The following is a 20180-nucleotide window of genomic DNA, read 5'->3' as shown; positions in this document are numbered from 1 at the left end:
AATGAATCGTGGATGACTACATCAAAAACTAATGATGTATGGTGACTAACAATTAAATGTATTTATGATAAGTACTTAAACATAAAAAGCAGTGGTAATAGTCTTAACACAATTTTATTCATATGTGAAAAATCATCCAGAAGATTCGAGTTTCTGTATTTATCATGTGGGTGAATACATTCTGTCCTTTTCCATGGCATTATTCTCACCTCATAGAATACATCATTTTCTGGTTGCAAAGTAGCACTAATCTAGACTCGATTCTTGGAAATGTCCCTGTGATTTGGAGAGACCATGACTGCAGTCCATTTAGAAAGGGTAATCTCAGGCATAGAGGGACACCTAAAAGCCATCCAGTCCCACCCATTCCTTCTAAAGGTTGCCTGCAGTTGGTCACTCACACTCTCTCCCTTCACCTCCTGCACCTGTTTTGCACTAGGGACTGGATGTAAAATGGAATAGTATCTATTTACATATATTGAAATAATTATCTTTGACATCACTTCTGAAATAGCAGTATATTTAGAGAAAATGAGCTCCTTTAATCATCTGTCCTATAATCCTGTATTATCTGTATAGAAGAGGCATTTGTGTAGTGGTTGGATAATGAGTCTGGGAGCCGATAAACCTGCCTTGACCAATTACCTCCATGACAGCTTTTGAAATAGAATGCAAATCCTAGCCGAAGAATCCTGCATGGTGGAGTGCAAAACTGAATATATATATACAGTGGCTTAGTGTGTGGTGAGAAGCAATGAATTAAAAAAAATTTGTTTTCCATCACCTGTGTTCAGACACGATCACGAATGGCTAACATAAATTTTTCCAGAGAATATGGATTCCTGAAGTTCACTATGGTGACAGACACTGTCTGTTGCCTACCAGATATCCATTTTCCACATCATCCTTACTCACGGAAGCCTAATCTTGTTTGACATAGCAGTGTTCTCAGATAATTACTTGATTTTCCAAACTCTCTGTCAAGGTGGCTGTGCCACACACTACTAGCTAATGACATGTCAGTGTAAGTCGACTTGGGAGTTCTGAGAAAACTTTTGCTTTCCTGATTTAAAAAAAAAAAAAAAAGAATGGATATGACTGGTACTACCCTTCCCCATTTCTTCCTGCCTGGGATATAAACATGGTGTCTGGAGTTACAGCAGCCTTTTTGTGCCTATGGGCCAACGTGGGGGAAGGAAGAGAGAATTGTGACATTCTGGCTGATGTCAAAAACCACTACACAAGTATCAGCAGTACACTACTTCCAGACCTTGTTATATGAGAAAAAATAACTTCTTACTTGATTAAGCCACTGGAAGTCAGATTTTCTAAAAATTTCACTTAAATGCATCCCTGATACAAGTATAGTAGACCCTCTGGGCAAGTCTGGCTAGCTCCAGATATCCCCAGTTCTCTGTGAAACAGTCCTGCTCCCTCTCTGGCTGGACTTTTGCACCCATGTTGACGCAATTGGGGTAAATCCACCTGACTGAGGCCGAGCCAATCAGATTCCCTCTCAGGAAGCTGAAATTGGGTTTCAGTGGTTCTGAATGATACTGCAGTGTGGCTAAATTTGAAGGACATTATAAAACTTGGAAGCCAGTATGTGTTATAGTGTAAGGGGAAGTCACCTTCAGCCATAGAGAGGTAGGAAAAATGGGTCTGTGGAAAGTGAAAGAAAGAGGCAGAGTCCACTGTCATCAAGAGAGAGAACACTACCTGGGGCCTGGTACATTTCTGGGTCCAAGTATTAGTCCCTTCATAGGTTTGGCTGCTCTTAGATTCCAGGAGCTCTCCAGCTTCCTTCCAGCGAGCCAGGCAGCCCTGTGAGATTAGCAGGGTGGTGCCCTGAATAAGAGCACCTGACTAAAGTGGAAAAGGAAGTGAGATCCAGCCTCTGTATTTTGGTCACTAAGCCTTGGCCTGGGGCTGCATCATCCCAGAGGTAATGTGCTTCTCTATGCAATTCATTTGCCCAGAAGGGGCAGATTTCACACAAGATTTAGGAAGGCCCTTCTTCAGGATAGCTAGTAAGGTTAGTGTCTTATAACCAAAGGATCTTGACATTCAGACAAAATGTATTAACGAACAGTGAAACCATCTGTTCTAGTATTTGACAGATATGTTGTTCAATACCCTGATTTATTTTGCTTTTAAAAATTAAAGTGTAGTTTACGTATAGCAGTATGTACAAATCCTAAGCGCATAGTTCAACGATTTCACTGTATGACTCAAATACTCACTACCCAGATTAAGAAAAGGAACATTTCCATCATCTCAGAAAGTTCCTTTATCCCCCTCAGTACCACTTGCCCCCACCCCCCCAACAAAGGACACAAGGAAGTAACCACCCTTCTGTATCACTGTAATTTGTTTTGCCTTCCTCTTGAACTTCATATAAATGGAGTCATACAGCAAGTAGTCTTCTGTTCAGCACGTTCATGAGATCCAGCCGTGTGGTTGCCTGTATCAGTGATTCATTCTCTTTTTATTGTTGAGTAGCATTCCATAGTGTAAATATACCACAGTTTATTCATTCATTCTCCCCTTGATGGACATTTAGGATGTTTCCAGGTCTTATGAATAAGTTTATGAATAAACTCTTATGAATAAAGCTGCTGTGGACATTCTTATACAAGTGGACCTAGGTACTTATTTCCCTTGGACGCTGATGTACTGTAGCAGAAGTCCAAATTATACACCTTTCACAGTAAACATCTATATATTTATATAGATATATAGATCTCATATGCATGCACCTGGATAAATTTTGTCTCGAGTTGTTCCTTTATGGTGTAATTGAGAGACCTTATTTTGTAAGTACCTCTTCATAATTAATTATATATTTAATGTACCCACCCACTTTACATGTGAGACATGGGGCTACTCTCTCAGTATTGTGGGGATGCATGCTTTTGTTTATTCAAAACTTGCTAAACGGTCAGTAGTATTTTGTGTTGCAACTAATGAAGCAAACTTATAGTGAGGGTACCTGGCATTAAGCTTGTAATTGAAAGTCTAGTCTGTGACCAGGTATAAATACGGAAACCACATAAGATTAAGCTGAGTTCTTTGTTCCAACCACCTGTGCAATTTGCAATATTAAATAGTGCCAGATTTGCAATGCAAAGCTCTATTAAGCAGTGCCTGTATCCCAGCATCATGAGTGGGGCTTTTTACAAAATAGGAGTGTCCAGTCTACCCCACCTCCCATAAAATCTTGGTCTACAGTGGGGCCTCGGTTTTTAAACCCTTTCGTGTAATTATAAGCTATAGCAGCTGGCCAGCTGAAAATTTCTTTCCTGTGTCCATCGTCACGATTCTGGTGATTACCCTCAGCTGAACATTGGTGCCTGTGAATGGATTTCATCTCCTGTTAAACTTTCCCCAGGCAACATGAGATGACGCATACAATTTACTTTTTATGAAGACAGCCACATTAAAATAATAACAAATGATGGAAAGTGGCTGAATAAGACATATTTGGGGTAATAAAATATGGACACAATATGAATTTATTCAGACTAGGCTGTAATCTCCACTGATGGCAGCGATTTGTCTCTCTTGTTCACTGATGGTCTTCTGGTGAGCCATAGGAGGGCTCAATAAATATTTACAGAATAAACCCTGTAAAATACAAGGACCTTATTTACTAACTTAAAAGGTTATAAATCCTGCTTTGCTTAGTACTGGCTATATATCCCAGTTGCTCACCGCAGCCTCGCTAAGGACCAGGAAAAAGCCTCCCTAGCTCCATTCATTTGACAGCAACCCACTTGGAATTTGTGGAAGCTCAAATCTAATGAAGAAGATTTGGGGACCTTCTTGTCCTTAACAGAGTAAAGGTGTCAATTTACTTCATTCTTCTGTCTTCAGCCACAGAGCCAACTCCTCCTCCTCCTTCCTTTAGGGGTAAAATGAAACTCAAAACTAGCCACAATGACACTTTTGTTCATCATGGCTGCCTGATCCCTACCTAGGGGTGGTGGTGGTGGCTGCTCCCATCACATATTCATGCCCAGGTCCCCCCCAGATCTCCTTTTTCAGTGTGTCGGTTATGTAGAAAGCGATTCTATCTGAATTTTATAATCCAGCTCTCCTCAGATCCCTTGCCAGAACTTTCTGAATAGAAGCTAGAAAACAGTAAACCACAATCATTTTCCCTTTCAAACACCTGAAGACACAATGTCGACCTAACAAAACTACTTTGGACATGATTACACAGAGGGTTCTCTACAATGGCTATGTGAATATGAAGGGAGGAAGGAAAGTTATGCACATACTTATAAAGCATATAAATCATGAACTAGAAAGGTCATGGGAAGTTTCTTGGTCAGCAGTGTCGTTTCATAGATGAAAACCATGAAGCCAAAGCGGTTAAATCACTTGCCCAGGGCCATATAATGACAAAGCCAGAAATTCTGAATTTCTCAGCCGTGGCCACCCACTCCACCCCACCCCCACCCCAGCAGCTTTAGGTTTCATTTTGCACACAGGGAAGGTACCACTCATGGCCAAACCCACACTCGATCACACTGGTTCCTTTAACCCCAAAGAACGGATTTACTATTATATAATGTATTTTAAGATATGGGGTGGGGGAAGATCTAAGCAGTTTTAAAGAAGCTCTGCCTTCCCTCCCCTGTTTCTGATCTTCAGGGCAGCCATCGGTCCTATAGGCCCACGTCCAAAAGCTTGGCAAAAGAAACCCTTTCAGCTTGTTCTGTCAAAAGTATCTCAGTGAAAGAGTTATTGAGCCTTAAAATGTCACAGATTGTTCAGATACTCTTCTTCCATGGCCATTTTCATGACTAGCTCTCTAAAGTGACAATGTAGGTAGCACATAACATAATCACTTAAGTTGAGGTGACACTGGTTCCTGGAAAAGCAGGTAATTGCTTCACAACACTTGTTGCTGAGGCTCCCATGGGCTGCTTCTCTGTCTTCCCAAATTGACTTTGAGGATTTGAGGATCTACTGTCATGGTGGCATATTGGAGAGTGTCCATTGTCCCTGACCTACAGCAGGATAAGTGGAAGGAGAAGGGAGATCATCCAGGGCAATGGCAGCAAAGGTGACAGTTTGCTTCCCAGGCTTTGTCTCTGGGCTCCAGGTTTGCACTTAAAAAAAAAAATCATCACAACTTTGTGAGTGCTGCCAGGGCTGGAAACTGCATTTGAATTTGTCTACTTAAGACAGCCTCACTTTAAAGAGCTGTGGAGCTAGAGGTTTCCGTGGAAGCAGAGGTACGTGCGGGCAAAAATTGCTTTACAGGGAAATGAATTCTAGCCATCCTGTTAGGTTGGCAATTTATGGCTACCCAGTTGATGTGAGTTTGGCCGTAAGCAACCCAATGAACAGTGACTCTTAAAAAGGGAATAATTTTTCTCTTTTAACTAGAGTCTGGAGTTAGGTAGTCCTGGTTGGGGGACACATGCTCAATGATATCCACAAACCCCAGGATCTTTTTTTCTTCTCCATCATTCTTTGAATGTTGGCCTTTGATCCATGTGCTCTTTGCCTCAGGAGGCAAAATGGTTGCTATAGCTCCAGGCCTCACATAAACATCCAAGGCACCAAAAAGAGGAAAGGCAGGTAACAGCCCAGTCTATCCACTTTATTTCCATTTATCATGAAATAATAAGCTTTCTAAGAAGCCCCTGCGCCAGAAGATTTCCCCATTGATCAAAATGAGGCTACATAGCCAAGCCTGGCTTTAAGGAAGGCTGAGAACGGAGTATCTGGCAAGAGACAAAAGGTTGGATGTGATTGGCTGAGGCTATTCACTATTTATAACCTGGAGCTAAACATGATTGTCACCCTAATAAAATTGAGATCTCGTTATCAAGGAATAAGGGGAGAGTGGATGTTGAGTAGCTAACTAATGGTGGAAGCCACAAATATGTAATCAGAATTGGCCTTTCCAAATAGGAAAGGCCTTTACTATATACCTGATTGTACTCAACACTCATCTCTGTATTTTTGTATTATCTAGCACAGTGTTGTGCACCCAGCAAGCACTTGAAGAAAATGTCTGTCGAACCACGGTTTGAGAACACTGCCATGACTCATTCATTCAGCCCTGGCTTAGAGGAGGGTCTGATGTGAAATGTCAGTTATGCATCCGACCCTAATAATGGAGCCGTTCACTTTAGAGGCATTGGGAGGCCAGAGACTACAGATATTCAAGTAGCCAGTGTTGAGAGGCTGAAACAATTTCTAGTTCTTTAAGCTTTCTACTTAGGAAGAAAGTACATAAGAGAATATGCGTCTTGATAACGGCCGGGACAGAGGACAGGTTAAAAACATGCATTATGATCTCATTGCAAAGGACCTTTGGCCTAGCCTGTAAGAAATGAAACCGCTGAAACAGACCATCACATCCACATCCCAGAATTAGAGCCCAAATGAGTATAGACAGATTTATAAATAGTTGTCATAAAGTGTTGAATCACAAAATAACAAAATACCATTGCTGAAAGGCATATTAAAGACCAGCTTAACTCCTTGTTTTTTCAAAAGAGGAAACCAAGGTCCAGAGGGTTTACGCAATTGGTCTAAAGTTACATAGTTAGTGACAGAGACTTGTCTAGAAACCAGATAAACCTGAGAACTGTTTTACAGAAGCAATGAAACGTGGCTTGGGGTAAGTGGGACAGTGAAAGGCTCAAAGTGTGGTGATGAGAAAAGTAAATACACAGACATGAAGGGCTATCCATTACCAGTTTATAAATTAGAAGTTACTGAGGTTGCCAACTGCCACAAGCTGGTCCTTGGGTGGAACATGGGGGTGAGAGGTGAGCACATGGATCAAAGGCCAACATTCAAAGAATGATGGAGAAGAAAAAAAGATCCTGGGGTTTGTGGATATCATTGAGCTTGTGTCCCCCAACCAGGACTACCTATCTCCCGACTCTAGTTAAAAGAGAAAAATTATTCCCTTTTTAAGCATAAGGGTTACCTTATGAGAGAGATCCTAAGTGATCCTGATCCCAAGGTCAATGGTGCTGAATGGTGGGAGTTGAGTCACTAATTGAACTTCGGATAGTTTACATGTATTGTAAGCTGTATGTCAGGAATTGTGCTAAGTGTCTTATACGGAATCCTCACAGCAATGCAGTAAGATGGGTAGGTCTTATTGTTGCTGCTTTTTACAAATGATTAAACTGAGGCTTAGAAAGTATAGCAGCCCCCCCCCATATCCACAGGGCATATGTTTTAAGGCCCCCAGTGGATGCCTGAAACCATGGACAGTACTGAACCCCATGTATACTCTGTGTTTCCCTATACATACATACCTGTAATAAAGTTTAATTTATAAATTAGGCACACTAAGAGATTAATAACAAAACTAACAATAAAAGAGAACAATTACATCAAAATAGTGCAATAAAAGTTATGTGAATGTGGTCTCTCTCAAAATTTCATATTGTCCTGTACTCACCCTTCTTGTGCTGATGGGAGATAAGATGCCTACATGATGAGCTGAAGTGAGGTGAATGACGCAGGCCTTGTGACTTAGCGATAAGCCACTATTGACTTCTGATGATTCATCAGAAGGAGGATCACTTCTTTGGGACTATGGTTGGCTGAGGGTAACTGAAACCACAGGAAGCAAAACCTCAGATATGGGGAGAGTGCTGTATAAGTAACTTTGCCTAAACCCACAATGCTAGAAAGTGATGAACCTAAGTCTGGAACCTGGGTCTGTCTGACCTCAAAGCCCCTATTTTTTATCATCATGCTATGCTCCTTCTTTCACTCAAGAGCCAGACTCCTCCTATCTCTTAGAGAACCAGAGTATGGAGCCCCGAGGAAACTTACGGGTCACCTAGTACAGTGCTATTCAATGCGTTGTTCTCAGACCAGCAGTGGGCCTGCTGCTGAGAGCTTGCTACAAACAGATGATCTCAGGCCCCATTCCACAGCTACTGAGTCAGAATCTCTGAGGGGAAGGCCCAGGAGGCTGTGTTTTAGCTAGCTCACTAGGTGATTTTTAAGGTACACTAAATTTTAAAGAAGCCCTGACTTGGTAGATTTTAGTCCAGTCTCTTTATGTTGAAGGTGAGGAGGCACACCTGGGTGGCTCAGTCGATTAAGCATCTGACTCTTGATTTCTGCTCAGGTCATGATTTCAGGGTCATGAGATCGAGTCCTGCTTTGGGCTCCATGCTGGGCATGGTGCCTGCTTAAGATTCTCTTCTCCCTGAAAGGGGAACCCTCTTATGCTGTTGGTGGGAATGCAAAGTGGTACAGCCACTCTGGAAAACAGTATGGAGGTTCCTCAAAAAGTTAAGAATAGAACTACCCTATGACCCAGCAAATGCACTACTAGGTATTTATCCAAAGGATACAAATATAGTGATTTGAAGGTGCACCCGCACCCGCACCCCGATGTTTATAGCAGCAATGTCCACAATAGCCAAAATATTGAAAGAGCCCAGATGTCCATCGACAGATGAATGGATAAAGAAGAGGTGGTATATATACACAATGGAATATTACTCAGCCATCAAAAAGAATGAAATCTTGCCATTTGCAACGACATGGTTGGAACTAGAGGGTATTATGCTAAGTGAAATAAGTCAGTTGGAGAAAGACAAATACCATATGATTTCACTCGTATGTGTAATTTGAGAAACAAAACAAATGAATATAGGGGAAGGGAAGGAAAAAATAAGATGAAAACAGAGGGAGACAAACCATAAGAGACTCTTAATCATAGGACACAAAACTGAGGGTTGCTGGAGGGGGTATGGGGTAACTGGGTGATGGGCATTAAGGAGAGCACTTGATGTAATGAGCACTGGGTGTTGTATGCAACTGATGAATCAGTAAATTCTGCCTCTGAAACTAATAATACAGTATATGTTAATTTAAAAAAAAAATTATTTCTCCCTTTCCTTCTGCCCCTCCCCCCCAAAAAGATGAGGCAACAGTTCTGATGACTGAACCATGGTCACTGTGGCAGTTGGATCTCAAGCCCAGACCTCCTGAATCCTAGTCCAATGTACTGTCTGCTGTGTTCTATGGTTTCTCCATGACTGTCCTACAATATGTGCACCGGTTCCTGTGTGGAACACTGGATGAGGTTCAGTGGCCCTCTAACCTGACCCGGGCATCCATTCATGTGGCATATCCGGTTTCTCCCTCCACTCCCCCCCGATTCACACCAAGGGTGTTTTTTTCCACCTTAGAGTATCTTTTGTTTGGGAGGTCTTTTGTTCTTCCTTCCTTTAGCTCTTCTTCATCATGATCACGATCATCAGCATCATATTATTATTATTATTTGCTTTTAAAAATTCTGTTTGCATTTATTCAATATCTCATAACAGTGATCCTCAAACTTTACCATACTTCAGAATCAGCTGGGGAGCTTTTTCAAATCCTGATGCCTGGGTCCCACACCCAGATAGTCTCATGTAATTGGTTTGGGGTGTGGCCGGGGCACCATGATTTTTAAAAGCTCCCCAGGTGATTGCAGTGTGCTGGCAACCATTGGCAAGTGCTTTTTTAGGAGTCTCCCCAGGACCTGAGGAGGTAGGTGGGGCAAGTCCTTCAGATCCCCTTTCCATAAATAAGGAAGCTCAGGCTCTGAGACATTTAGTGTCTTACAGAAAACAATGACATCATCTAGTGGCCCTTGGTGCAGACTGGGTTACCAGGTACTTGTAATAAATCTTTAAAGCCAGCAGTCAGTCTGCAAGAATGGGGTAAAACCTGTTTTTCTTTTCTGGTTTCCAGTGTTTTCTGGGCTTGTATTTCCTGACATGAGAAGGGAAAAGAAACAACTTTGAAATGGTATCTGGGACCAAATGTTTATAACTGAAATTCCCCGCTGAATGCCTTTAATAACTGGAAGATAATCATTAACTAGAGCGTCCCCCTCGCTCCCATTCCTCATCACCCAGCATAATAATGGTCAGGAAACATCAGGAAAACCAGATGGAAGGGACTTGCTCATTCTGCACCAGCACATGTGCCCCCCGTTTGGAGACTAATTAAAATAACAAACCTGGCCACATTGGCTAAGAGAACTCTCCACTGGGGTTTGTAAATTTGGACACGTTTTTCCTACACACAGCATATTGGAAGAGAATTTACCGTTGTTGCTTGCTTCTCTTCTCTGGGTATTCTGATCATTTAAATTATGGTGTGCAGTGTTCTTGCCAGGTGCTCCCTCTTACTTCCTTGAATGTCTTTGGGAACTTACTACGGTTCCTTCAGTATATTTCTCACCCTTCCCAGGAGAAATCCTTGGCTGCAACCAGCCTCTGTGTTCCCATAATCCCTTGCTACCTCAGGCGCATTCCCTGGACCAGCAGCGACAACATCACCTGGGAGCTTGTTAGAAATGTAGAATCCTGGTCCCTTCCCAGACCGACTGACTCAGAATCTGCATTTTAGCAAGAACACCAGGTAATTTGCACATTGGGTCTGAGAGGCATTGCCCTAATACGCAGAGTTTTCTCCATCATCCCACAGCTTAAAATGCCCACCCTTCCAGCTACTTTTATTTATCACTTCCTACTTGTCCTTCAAAGCTTAACTCTGACCCCTCTCCATCTATGAGGCCCTCAATATTTACTCCCTCCACCTTACCCCTACAGGTCATGACTTTTTGAATTTAAACAAATGTTGAATGTTTCATTGTTTAAATGGTTTGGGTATTATTAGTCTAATTATTAAGATTACACCTTCCTCCAGAGGGCCTTGCACAGCCTTTGCACAAGACAGGAATTGTTTGATTCATCAAGATCTGTTTCCTGCTTGAAAGCTGTCCCTTAGCCCTGTCGTGTCTCTTTAAGATTCTTCTGCCCCAAAGGAGTTCCCCTCAGTTTTTGTCTTCTCAACACCTGAGGTAAATCTCCACCCACTCCAGAGATTTTTCTAAAGGCGTGGCTCTTCTCTGTAACCGAGTAGGTTCCCACCAAACCACAACCTGCAAAAGGCATAAAAAGTAAAACAAAACAAAACAAAAAAACAGACAAAAAAACCTAACCACTTGTGAATATTGACTTGGTACAAAAAAGTTTCCCTAACTTTTTAGTTTGAGGTTATTTGGACAGAGAATTTTTAAAAATAAGTTTACTTTTGGGGATGGGATATTTTTTTTTCCTGCTTCACCATGGTGCGCACAGGAAACTTAGGACTGTCTCTGGCTCTCTCCAGGAATGTGCCATGCAGTGTTATCTCTTTTACTGGTCCTAGACCCTGAGGCAAGAGACACATCTTTGAGGCTTCCATCTCCCCAATTCCAGGAGGGAGCAGAAGGCACACATCCTAGCTTACCTATAAATCCCCAAACCTATCCAATGGATTATAGGATCTCTCCTAAGGCTTAGCACAAGGGGGTGTAGGAAGGAGAGCAGGACTCCACACTGACTTTCAACTTCCTGGTTTCCTTTCTGTGTCAACTTTTCATACCTTGAACAGCTTCTAGTTCCATCCTGACTCTCTGTGTCCTTCAAGTGTATTCTTTATGGCATCAATTTGAAGTTCAAAAATACCCAGGTTCTGACAACTCAAAAGCCTTTTCCTCAAAGCTATTGTCCATGGGCATCAAGTCATTTTGATGTTCATTGGTAGTCAAATGGCTTCTTTTCTCTGAGCAGAAGCCTGTGCGGCCACATATGGTGGTAGACAAAGAACGGGGGCCAAATAAATTGCTGGAGGAAACGCCTCCATTAATATCAGATTCTTACTATGTGTTTGGTGTGACATAGGCGTGGCTTTCTGCATTCCACGTAGATGAGCAGTCACACACGTAGGACATTTTGGACTATTGCTTGATCACGTTGGCAGTGGTTGATCTATAGCTAGCAAAGGCTGCCACTTCAGAGGGCCTGTGGGCGGGACACTTGCCTGGGAAAGAGGTCTGTGGCGAAGGAAGGTTTGTGTGGCTTGGGTCACATCATCCATTTCCTTAATGAAACTCTCTCCTCGGCATGGAGATGGTTCAGTTACCACACAACCCTCGGGTAGGGCCAAGAAGCATAGCATGGGCTTTATCTTTCTCTCAGCTCTTCAAACTCAGAGCCCACCACAGACACCTCTGTTTGAGGATCGGTGAAGGGAATCGGTTAAACTAACGAAACTTTAAATCAAGCCACCACGGCCTCGCTTTGCATTCTTGCGGTATCATAATTTATTTTAAGTCAGTGTAGAAAACAGTTTACTTAAAGAACCAGATCCATCCAAGATACCAACACACACATAGGCCTTAGGTGCTACAAATACAGGAGAGGGAATTTGGGTTTGTTTTGGTAGAGGCCTGATGGGCAGGAGGCCCCTCTCTGCCATCCTGTCACTTTTTCCCCCTACTGGAAATGCCACTTCCTCATTCCCTGGGCCTTGGTGTTTCAGAAGCACACAGAGACCACCTTCTCAGACATAGTGTGTGTGCTCCTGAGCTCATTCCTGTGTGCTGGCTCGGGGATGGCGCGGCGCCTGAGAAAGCAGGCACAGGAGGGAAGGACGAGCCCCTCCCACCACCGCATCTCTTCTTTCTGTGCTGTTTGCTCAGGGGGAAAGAAACAGCACTCTCTTCCTCAGTGTTCCTCCTCCACACACTTTTGATAAGCACTGTTTTCACTTTGTATCTGCTGATCGATAAGCCCAAGGGTCGGTCTTGTCTGTTCCCAGAGATAAAGAACTGCATGCATAACTGGGCTTTATCCAGCCAAACTAGCACGCTTTTTCTTTGTTTTTCACAGTGTTTCTGAGAGATAAGAGGAAACCACGCAGACATGATGCATGACTGGGGAGGTTTTGAAATACTTTATAAACTCGTGCTCTATTCTGAGCTGTGGGTTAGGGATGGAAAGAAAGGAAGAGGGCACCACATGTAATCTAAGTTGATTTTTTTCCCTGCATTTCAAACAAGCAGGTGAACACACACACACTCACAGAACATGAGTAAATGCTCAACCGAGGAAAAAATAAGCTGATTTTCAATTAGTAGCATAGAAGTAAAATAGGGAGAATTTTAGTAATTCCAATGAGTACATACCCCGAAAATTCAGTGATCTTTTCCTATCACAAAAACTGTTTCTTGTCATATGGATTCAGAACCAAATAATTGGCAGACAGGACCTAAGTTCATCTGAAGAGCCAGATATATTGCCAGGAAAATGTGGGCTGGGACCAGGTCAGAGTCCTATGAAATCCATGCCATTCGAGTCTCTTAGCATGTTTCTGAGGGCAAGCCAGGCTGGAGGGGTTGATATGGGACTGGGGATGGAAGCTATTCAGTAGAGTGAGACTCAATGTAAGATCAGTTGGCAACTGATAAAGGCACAAAGGAAAAGGTGTTTTTAATAGCAAATGAAAATTTGGGGTAGCACTTTGAGTAGATGCAGGGTAGGAAATCATTTAGGAGAAATATGCTGCTCAGCTCTGCAAAGACCCAAGGCTGAGCCTTGAAATGATGGCAGGAATGTCTGGGAAGATAAGAGTCTTCAGGAATTTTAGACAGAAAGGAGGAGTACAGCCAAAAGACAGAGGTAGGTTGCTAATAGAAGGAGAATTTAAGTTGAAAGCCACGACATCATTGTTTCTGAGCAACCAGATAGAAAATGAGATAGTAAAGTCTTAGTGAAGCTGAACAGTGCTTTCTTGTCTGTGTTACATACTCTGCACTACTTTCTTTCCACCCTTAGGCTCATGAACTTAAATTGCTCTACGGTAGACTTCTGGCTATATCTCATCTCCAGTGCTGGATAGTAAGTTCCCTGTAAGGAAAAAAATATGTCCCGGGTTTTCTAGAATTTCCCCCATAATACCGAGTTTAGGGCCTCACTGGAATAGTAACTCAGGAAGTGTTAATTGGCAGAATTAATTAATGAACAGCCTCCTCTTTATGTAATTAATTTCCCAAATTAAATGTTAGATTTGAGGAGGCCAAAATCTGGATTATATTTTGACTTTCTCGTATTGGGTATATCAGAGGAGCAAAACCCTGTAAAGAAAGGAAGGAAGGAAGGGAGAGAGAGGGAGAGAGAGAAAGAAAAAAGAAAGAAATGGGGAGAGAAAAAGAAAAAAATCATTAGTACCTTATTTCAGAAGGAATTGGTGAGTATAATGGTAGATATCAGGCAGAAAGACTTGATGTGTGAGGAGAGAGGCCAAAATCCAATGGACTTTTCTTTGATCTTAGATTCATTCAATCTAAGGCTGAACTTCAGGTGATTTTTGGAGGGGCGGGTGGGGGGTGGGCAGTGGCCACGGTTATTCTGACTGGTACTTTTCTGGAGCAGGTCTGCATTTTTGGAAGTTTGGCTTCATAAGAGCAGAGGTCTTATCTATCTTTTCGTTGTCATAACTCCAACATCTAGAACAGCCTTCCTGTCATATAGTAGGGGCGTAAGAAATAATTGTGGAAGGAAGGGAAAGAGGGAGAGCTCTGCTTTTCATGCCAATAAAAACCTGGCACTTATTTACTCCCAAAGGCCCCCTCAGGTTCTGTGTTAGGTACTGAGGATATCAAAAAGGTGAGATGCCATAGTCTTGTGGCATCTTGATTGTCTAGTAGAGAGAGACAGAGACAGAGGCATAACACCCCAGGTGGTAAGTGCTCCCCCAAAGAGTCATGGTGAGGTAGAAGGAGTGAGCCAGAGGGAGCTAGGAGCATCTCATCTGCCCTGAGAACCTCTCACACCTAAGCAGAATCCTAATAAACTCAACACTGATCCTAATAAACTCAACACTGCTTTGTAAGCTTGAGGACATTTTCATCTCTAGGGTCCTAAGAACGGACTGTGGGTAGATTGAGTAAAATATGGAAGACTGCAAGTCATTGCATTTTAGCCATTCTCTATTCAGAGTCATTTTGATATTGAAAGTGATTTTGTCTTGGTACTTACTGGACTTTGGTTTCATTCTGGGAGTGCAGCAGCTACCATGAGTCTGTCATGCAGCAGCCTGTCAGAGCGCTGTGGCTTTATAAGCACAGTCTACTGTGCTTATAAAGACTGAAGGCCCATTACCTGGGCCAGACCTGCGCCGCACACTGGGAGTGACAGCTTTATTAAGCATGATCCGTTAGGCCCAGTCTTTGTTCCTCTCTGTGCAATTTCTTGTTCCCGTGACAAAGATTAATGATATAACCGCGGTAAAGTGGTCTTTGCATTTTATCGAAGCCAAGGGCAATAAAAATGTGTATTTCCCATCAACACAGCAAATTTTCTGAAGAGGGTGGATAAACTTGACAACAAAAAGTGAATCAGTTGTTTAAAAACAAAAAGTTACTTCTGGCTAAGCTTATTTACATAAGAGGAAAAGGATTTGGGGAATATGCTGATGGACCTTAACGAGAAAATCCAGTGTCTGTGGAAAAAAAAAGATCCTGATTTGACTTCTGCTTCTTGATTTCCTTACTCAGGTACTGACCCCAGCACAGATCAAATCAATTTGCCAGGCGATTCTGGACTCTGGGAAGCAGTATGCCATGAAAAAAAGGAAACCATTCCCCCTGATGTATTCTTACTATGGAACTGAATACCTGGGTGAGTGAAAGTGTTGGCAAAGTCCTCTAATACCCACACTGACTAAAAACTAGAAGATTCTGATTTGGGGTCATCACTATTCATTTAACTAGAAACACTTTAAAATGCCATTTAAAAACAAATATTGATGGATACTACAAATCACAATTTAATGTTTGTTCTCATAGTCTGACAGAAAGGTAGCTATTTTGATGATTGCTTTCCCTGAAGACTAAAATCCTTATTCTAGATTGTGAGTTCATTGGCTGAATTTCACCAAAAGTTATTGAATGGTTTATATACTCATTGCCAACAGTGCCTCTGTACAGGGAAACAGGATGAAGCCACTGACAATTTTCAAGTGTTTAATATTAGTGGCTCAATAACAGACTACTGCGGCGCCTGGGTGGCTCAATCAGTTAAGCGTCTGCCTTCGGCCCAGGTCATGATCCCAGGGTCCTGGGATCGAGCCCCACATCGGGCTCCCTGCTCCGTGGGAAGCCTGCTTCTCCCTCTCCCACTACCCCTGTTTGTGTTCCCTCTCACTGTTTTTCTCTCTTTTCCCTCTCAGACTACTGAGTCATAATGGCTACTTTTGAGACCTGAGGCCTGTAGAGTGAAAATTGGTTACTCCCCTTTTGAATCTTTCAGTGGCTCCCCATCACTCCTGAGCATGACTTACAGGGCCCTCTGTAGATCACCTGCTCCTTTCTCCAAACTCAAGCTCTGTCTCTCTCCCTTTTCTGGTTCTGTCCCGTATAATCCCCTACAAGCAAAGTGCTCGTGCTCTCAAATCTTCAAAATCTGTGTCCCTGTTCCTTTTGCCCAGAATGCCCGGCCTCCCCCAACCCTTTCAACTATCTGTAATACACCTAGACTTCAAGGCCGATCAAACATCATCAGAGCTATTGAGAAACTTTGCACTTTTGGAAAAAGGTTTTATTAAATCTTCTCTGGAGAAACATTCACGTTTCAGGTTTTACCCTGAAGCAAAATTGGTTAGTGTCAGGTCACCCTGCCACGCTTTTACTGGAGCCTTTATCACTTTATGCTGTAATTAGTGGTTTGCCTGTCCAGCTGCCTCAGAGGGCTTTGTGCACCTTCAGGATGAGGACTTTTGCTCACTTATCTTTGTGATCCCTGGACATTTACCAACGGCCTGTACATAATGAGGGTACCCAACTTCAGCAATGAGCTTATAGACTAGTAGTTCTCTGAGAGATTTCTCAAAGAACCTTTTTAAGTTCCTACTGACTTTCTCTAGAATCAGACCTTGAGACAAGGATTTGGGTATAAATAGCTTATTTGGGAGGTGATCCTAGCAAGTGTTGATAAAGGACTGAGGAAATGAGACAGGGTAGAGAAAGAGGTTAATAGAGGATGTAATAGTGAACAGCTGTGGATAACTGAGGCTTTGTTCCACTGGGGACCCCGAAGACTGTCTAGAACATGCCTCAGAATTGCCCCACCCCCATGGTGAGGAAGCTGGGGTGTTCATCCACCAGCTCCTTGCTTCCTGTGTCCAGGGTTGTTCCCAGACCTGTTAATTCCCTAGGACCTCAGTCCTGTCCCTGTGGGCTGGGCATACCTCTGTGGCCAGAGAAAGCCTCAGGCAGAAGGATAAATGCTTGAGGTAGAAGCTGGGGAGGAGAGGTGCCCCAGAATGGTGAGTGTGGGCAAGGTGATGGGCAGGGCACTGGCAGTGTCTGCTAGAGTTCCTTAATAGAACTATTCCTTTCATTTTCCATTTTTTTAGAGAAATTAACATTCTGGTCATTCACATGTATAGCACAAACCAGATTGCTATCTAATGCATAAATATTTTCCTGGAAAGCTTTTTTACCTAACAAATTAAATCCAGTGAAAGAAAGGTACCTTCAAGTATTATGACTATATTTTAGGAAGAAGTTTTTTTAAGATTTTATTTATTAGAGGGGGGTGGGGAGGAGCAGAGGGAGAGAGAGAATCTCAATCAGACTTCCTGCTGAGTGTAGAGCCCAATGCAGGACTCGATCTCACGACCCAGAGATCACAACCTGAGCTGAAACCAAAAGTTGGACGCCTAACTGACTGGGCCCCAGAAGAATCGTTTTTGACCGGCTAAAACTAAGACCATTTTTGGGCAGTTCCAAGGGCCTGAGTGCAAAGAGAAAGCTTTACCGTTATGGAGTTGAATTTACTGTGTCTGCTTTCAAGTAATACAGCCATTCATTTTTTTATACCATGATTGTCTTTTCAGTAAATTAAATGGGCTGTCCTCCCAATTGTGTGAATTAAGTATGCTGTGTTTCTTGATACAGGAGCAGCTCATGGCCTGTCGTCCATTCTCCAAATGCTTCTGTCTTACCACGAGCACCTCAAGCCCTCAGATCAGGAGCTGGTATGGCAGAGTGTGGACTTCCTCATGGAGCAGGAACAGAACTGCAACTGGCCACCCGAGCTCGGCGAGGCCATCGAGAGAGAGAACGAGCTGGTGCACTGGTGCCATGGCGCCCCAGGTCTCACCCACACTGTTATCTGAAAACATTGCCTTTCACTGGGCTTAGCCAAAGAGAGGTGTCTTTTCTGAGGACTGAGGGTATTTCTCATCTTATGTCATTACTACATGAGCTAAAAAGGTCAACATGAAACTTGTCAAACCAAAAAAAGTCTTGATCTGGAAAGGATCTCTAGAAATGATCCTGTAATTTTAACAATATATGATCCATATCTATTTGTGTATAAATTAAACTAGGACTGTCCAATAAAATATAATATGAACCACATATGAAATTAAATTTTTAGTAGCCCCATTAAAAATGTAAACAGAAACAGGTGAAATGAATCTTAATAATAGATATTTTATACCCCAAGTGTTTTTTCAACATGCAACCAATTTAAAACTTGAGCTGTTTCAGTTTTTCTTCATATTAAAGTGTTTTAAAGCCAGTGTATATTTTATACTAACAAACACCCCATCTCAATTCACACTAGCCACATGGCAAGGGCTCAATATCTGCTTCGAACAGTATAAATCTGGAGGCCGGTAATTCAAAATGTGGTCCCTGGACCAGTGGCAGGAACAACATCGGAGCTGGTTAAAAATGCAGAACCTTGGGCGCCTGGGTGGCTCAGTTGTTAAGTGACTACCTTCGGCTCAGGTCATGATCCTGGAGTCCCGGGATCGGGTCCCGCATCGGGCTCCCTGCTCTGCGGGGAGTCTGCTTCTCCATCTGACCCTCTTCCCTCTCGTGCTCTCTATCTCTCTCATTCTCTCTCTCTCAAATAAATAAATAAATCTTTAAAAAAAAAAATGCAGAACCTCAGGCTCCACCCCAGATGCACTGAATCAGAATCTGCATGTTAACAAGATCCCTCCGTATTTATATGCACATTAAATTTTGAGATCCACTATTCTATAATTCTTCAAATGAGGATTTCCATCATCACCTAATAAAAAGTCTGGAGAACTGAGAAGCCATCTGCGGTGAACTCTCTGGAATTGAGCCTAGAAATTTATCAGACTCCATCTTTTCTTTCTTTCTTTTTTTTTTTTTTAAATCCCATTACCCTGTTAATTAGGCTTTCTGAGAAGGAGCAATTTGAAAGAAGTTAAAATCAAATAAATCCATTAATTTCAGTTGATTGGCCAGGGGAGAGATTTAAAATACCAAAATAACACAAAAATTTTGGATTAGGTGTGGATTTAAGTTTCTTTTTTTTTTAAGTTATTTATTTATTTATTTATTTATTTATTAATTATTTATTTATTTGAGAGAGCGAGCCAGCGAGAGGAGGGGGAGAGGGAGAAGCAGGCTCCCCATGGAGCAGGGACCCTGATGCAGGACTCGATCCCAGGATCTTGGGATCATGACCTGAGCCAAAGGCAGATGCTTAACTGACTGAGAGCCACCCAGGCGCCCCAGGAGTGGATTTAATTTTCAAGGCTATGCTTCAGTGCCATGAGCACAGCTTTAAAATATATTCAATTTCTCTTTAGTCTGTTACCTGATTTTTATTACTTCCTTTCTGCTCCTTACCTAATCTTCTGTAATCCAACTGCAGTTTCATTTTCTCTTTGGTACAGTTTGAGTTGAAGAATAACAAGTTTTAGCTCATTGGCCATGTTTTCTGCGCCTGTCACGTTTACCTAAGGAAGGGACTTCAAAGGCTCCTGTGTGTGTTTGTCCCGGTGCCAGCATATTGTGCATTATGTCCAAGCTCATTCCCGCTGGTGATGATTTGAGCCCATTTCTTCTGGCTTTGAACTTTTTGGAGAACAACAAGTTATTTACTATTCTGGAAATGATATCCCTTCATGTTACGCTCAGCACTTTCCTATCCCATTTCCCTTTAATCATTCTCAGTGATGGTCTCTGGCTATCCTCCAAGCACCCCCAGAATCCTTGAATTTTGAAGGTGTCCCAAGTTAAATACAGAATATTTTAAAGGGACTCAATGTGCTAGTGACAGCCTTGCAAAGATGGGAAGATAATCCATTAAAAGGAGTGACTGGGTCGGTTAATTGATGGGGGTGTCTTTGTAAATCATGCACCGTAACAGTATAGCGTACGATTTATCACCTTGGGGACTTCATTTGTCCTCATATATCATTCACGTTCTGTATCTTGGTAAGATTAAACATAGGTTGCAGAGCAAACTCATTAAAACCCCGTATTCACTGAACTACCAAAAACAAACCAGTTCACAAATGAA

At 42.4% G+C, this 20180-nt stretch overlaps 1 protein-coding gene across 2 annotated transcripts in view; it reads left to right on the top strand.

Moving 5' to 3' along the window:
- The window catches only part of LANCL3 (LanC like family member 3), a 100019-nt gene that overhangs the window by 58501 nt on the left and 21338 nt on the right, over positions 1–20180 (top strand). For both annotated transcript variants that reach the window (XM_073901931.1, XM_025857839.2), the window contains exons 2-3: positions 15383–15506; positions 17786–17983. In XM_073901931.1, the coding sequence (XP_073758032.1) occupies positions 15383–15506; positions 17786–17983 (322 nt within the window). The remainder of the gene's footprint in view (positions 1–15382; positions 15507–17785; positions 17984–20180) is intronic.

This window comes from Callorhinus ursinus, unplaced genomic scaffold (assembly GCF_003265705.2).
Source record: "Callorhinus ursinus isolate GAN/ISIS: 27379988/994484 unplaced genomic scaffold, GSC_fseal_2.0 scaffold16, whole genome shotgun sequence".
Lineage (NCBI taxonomy): Eukaryota > Metazoa > Chordata > Mammalia > Carnivora > Otariidae > Callorhinus > Callorhinus ursinus.
Note: the sequence above shows the minus strand (reverse complement) of the source record. Positions and strands in the feature narration are given on the sequence as shown.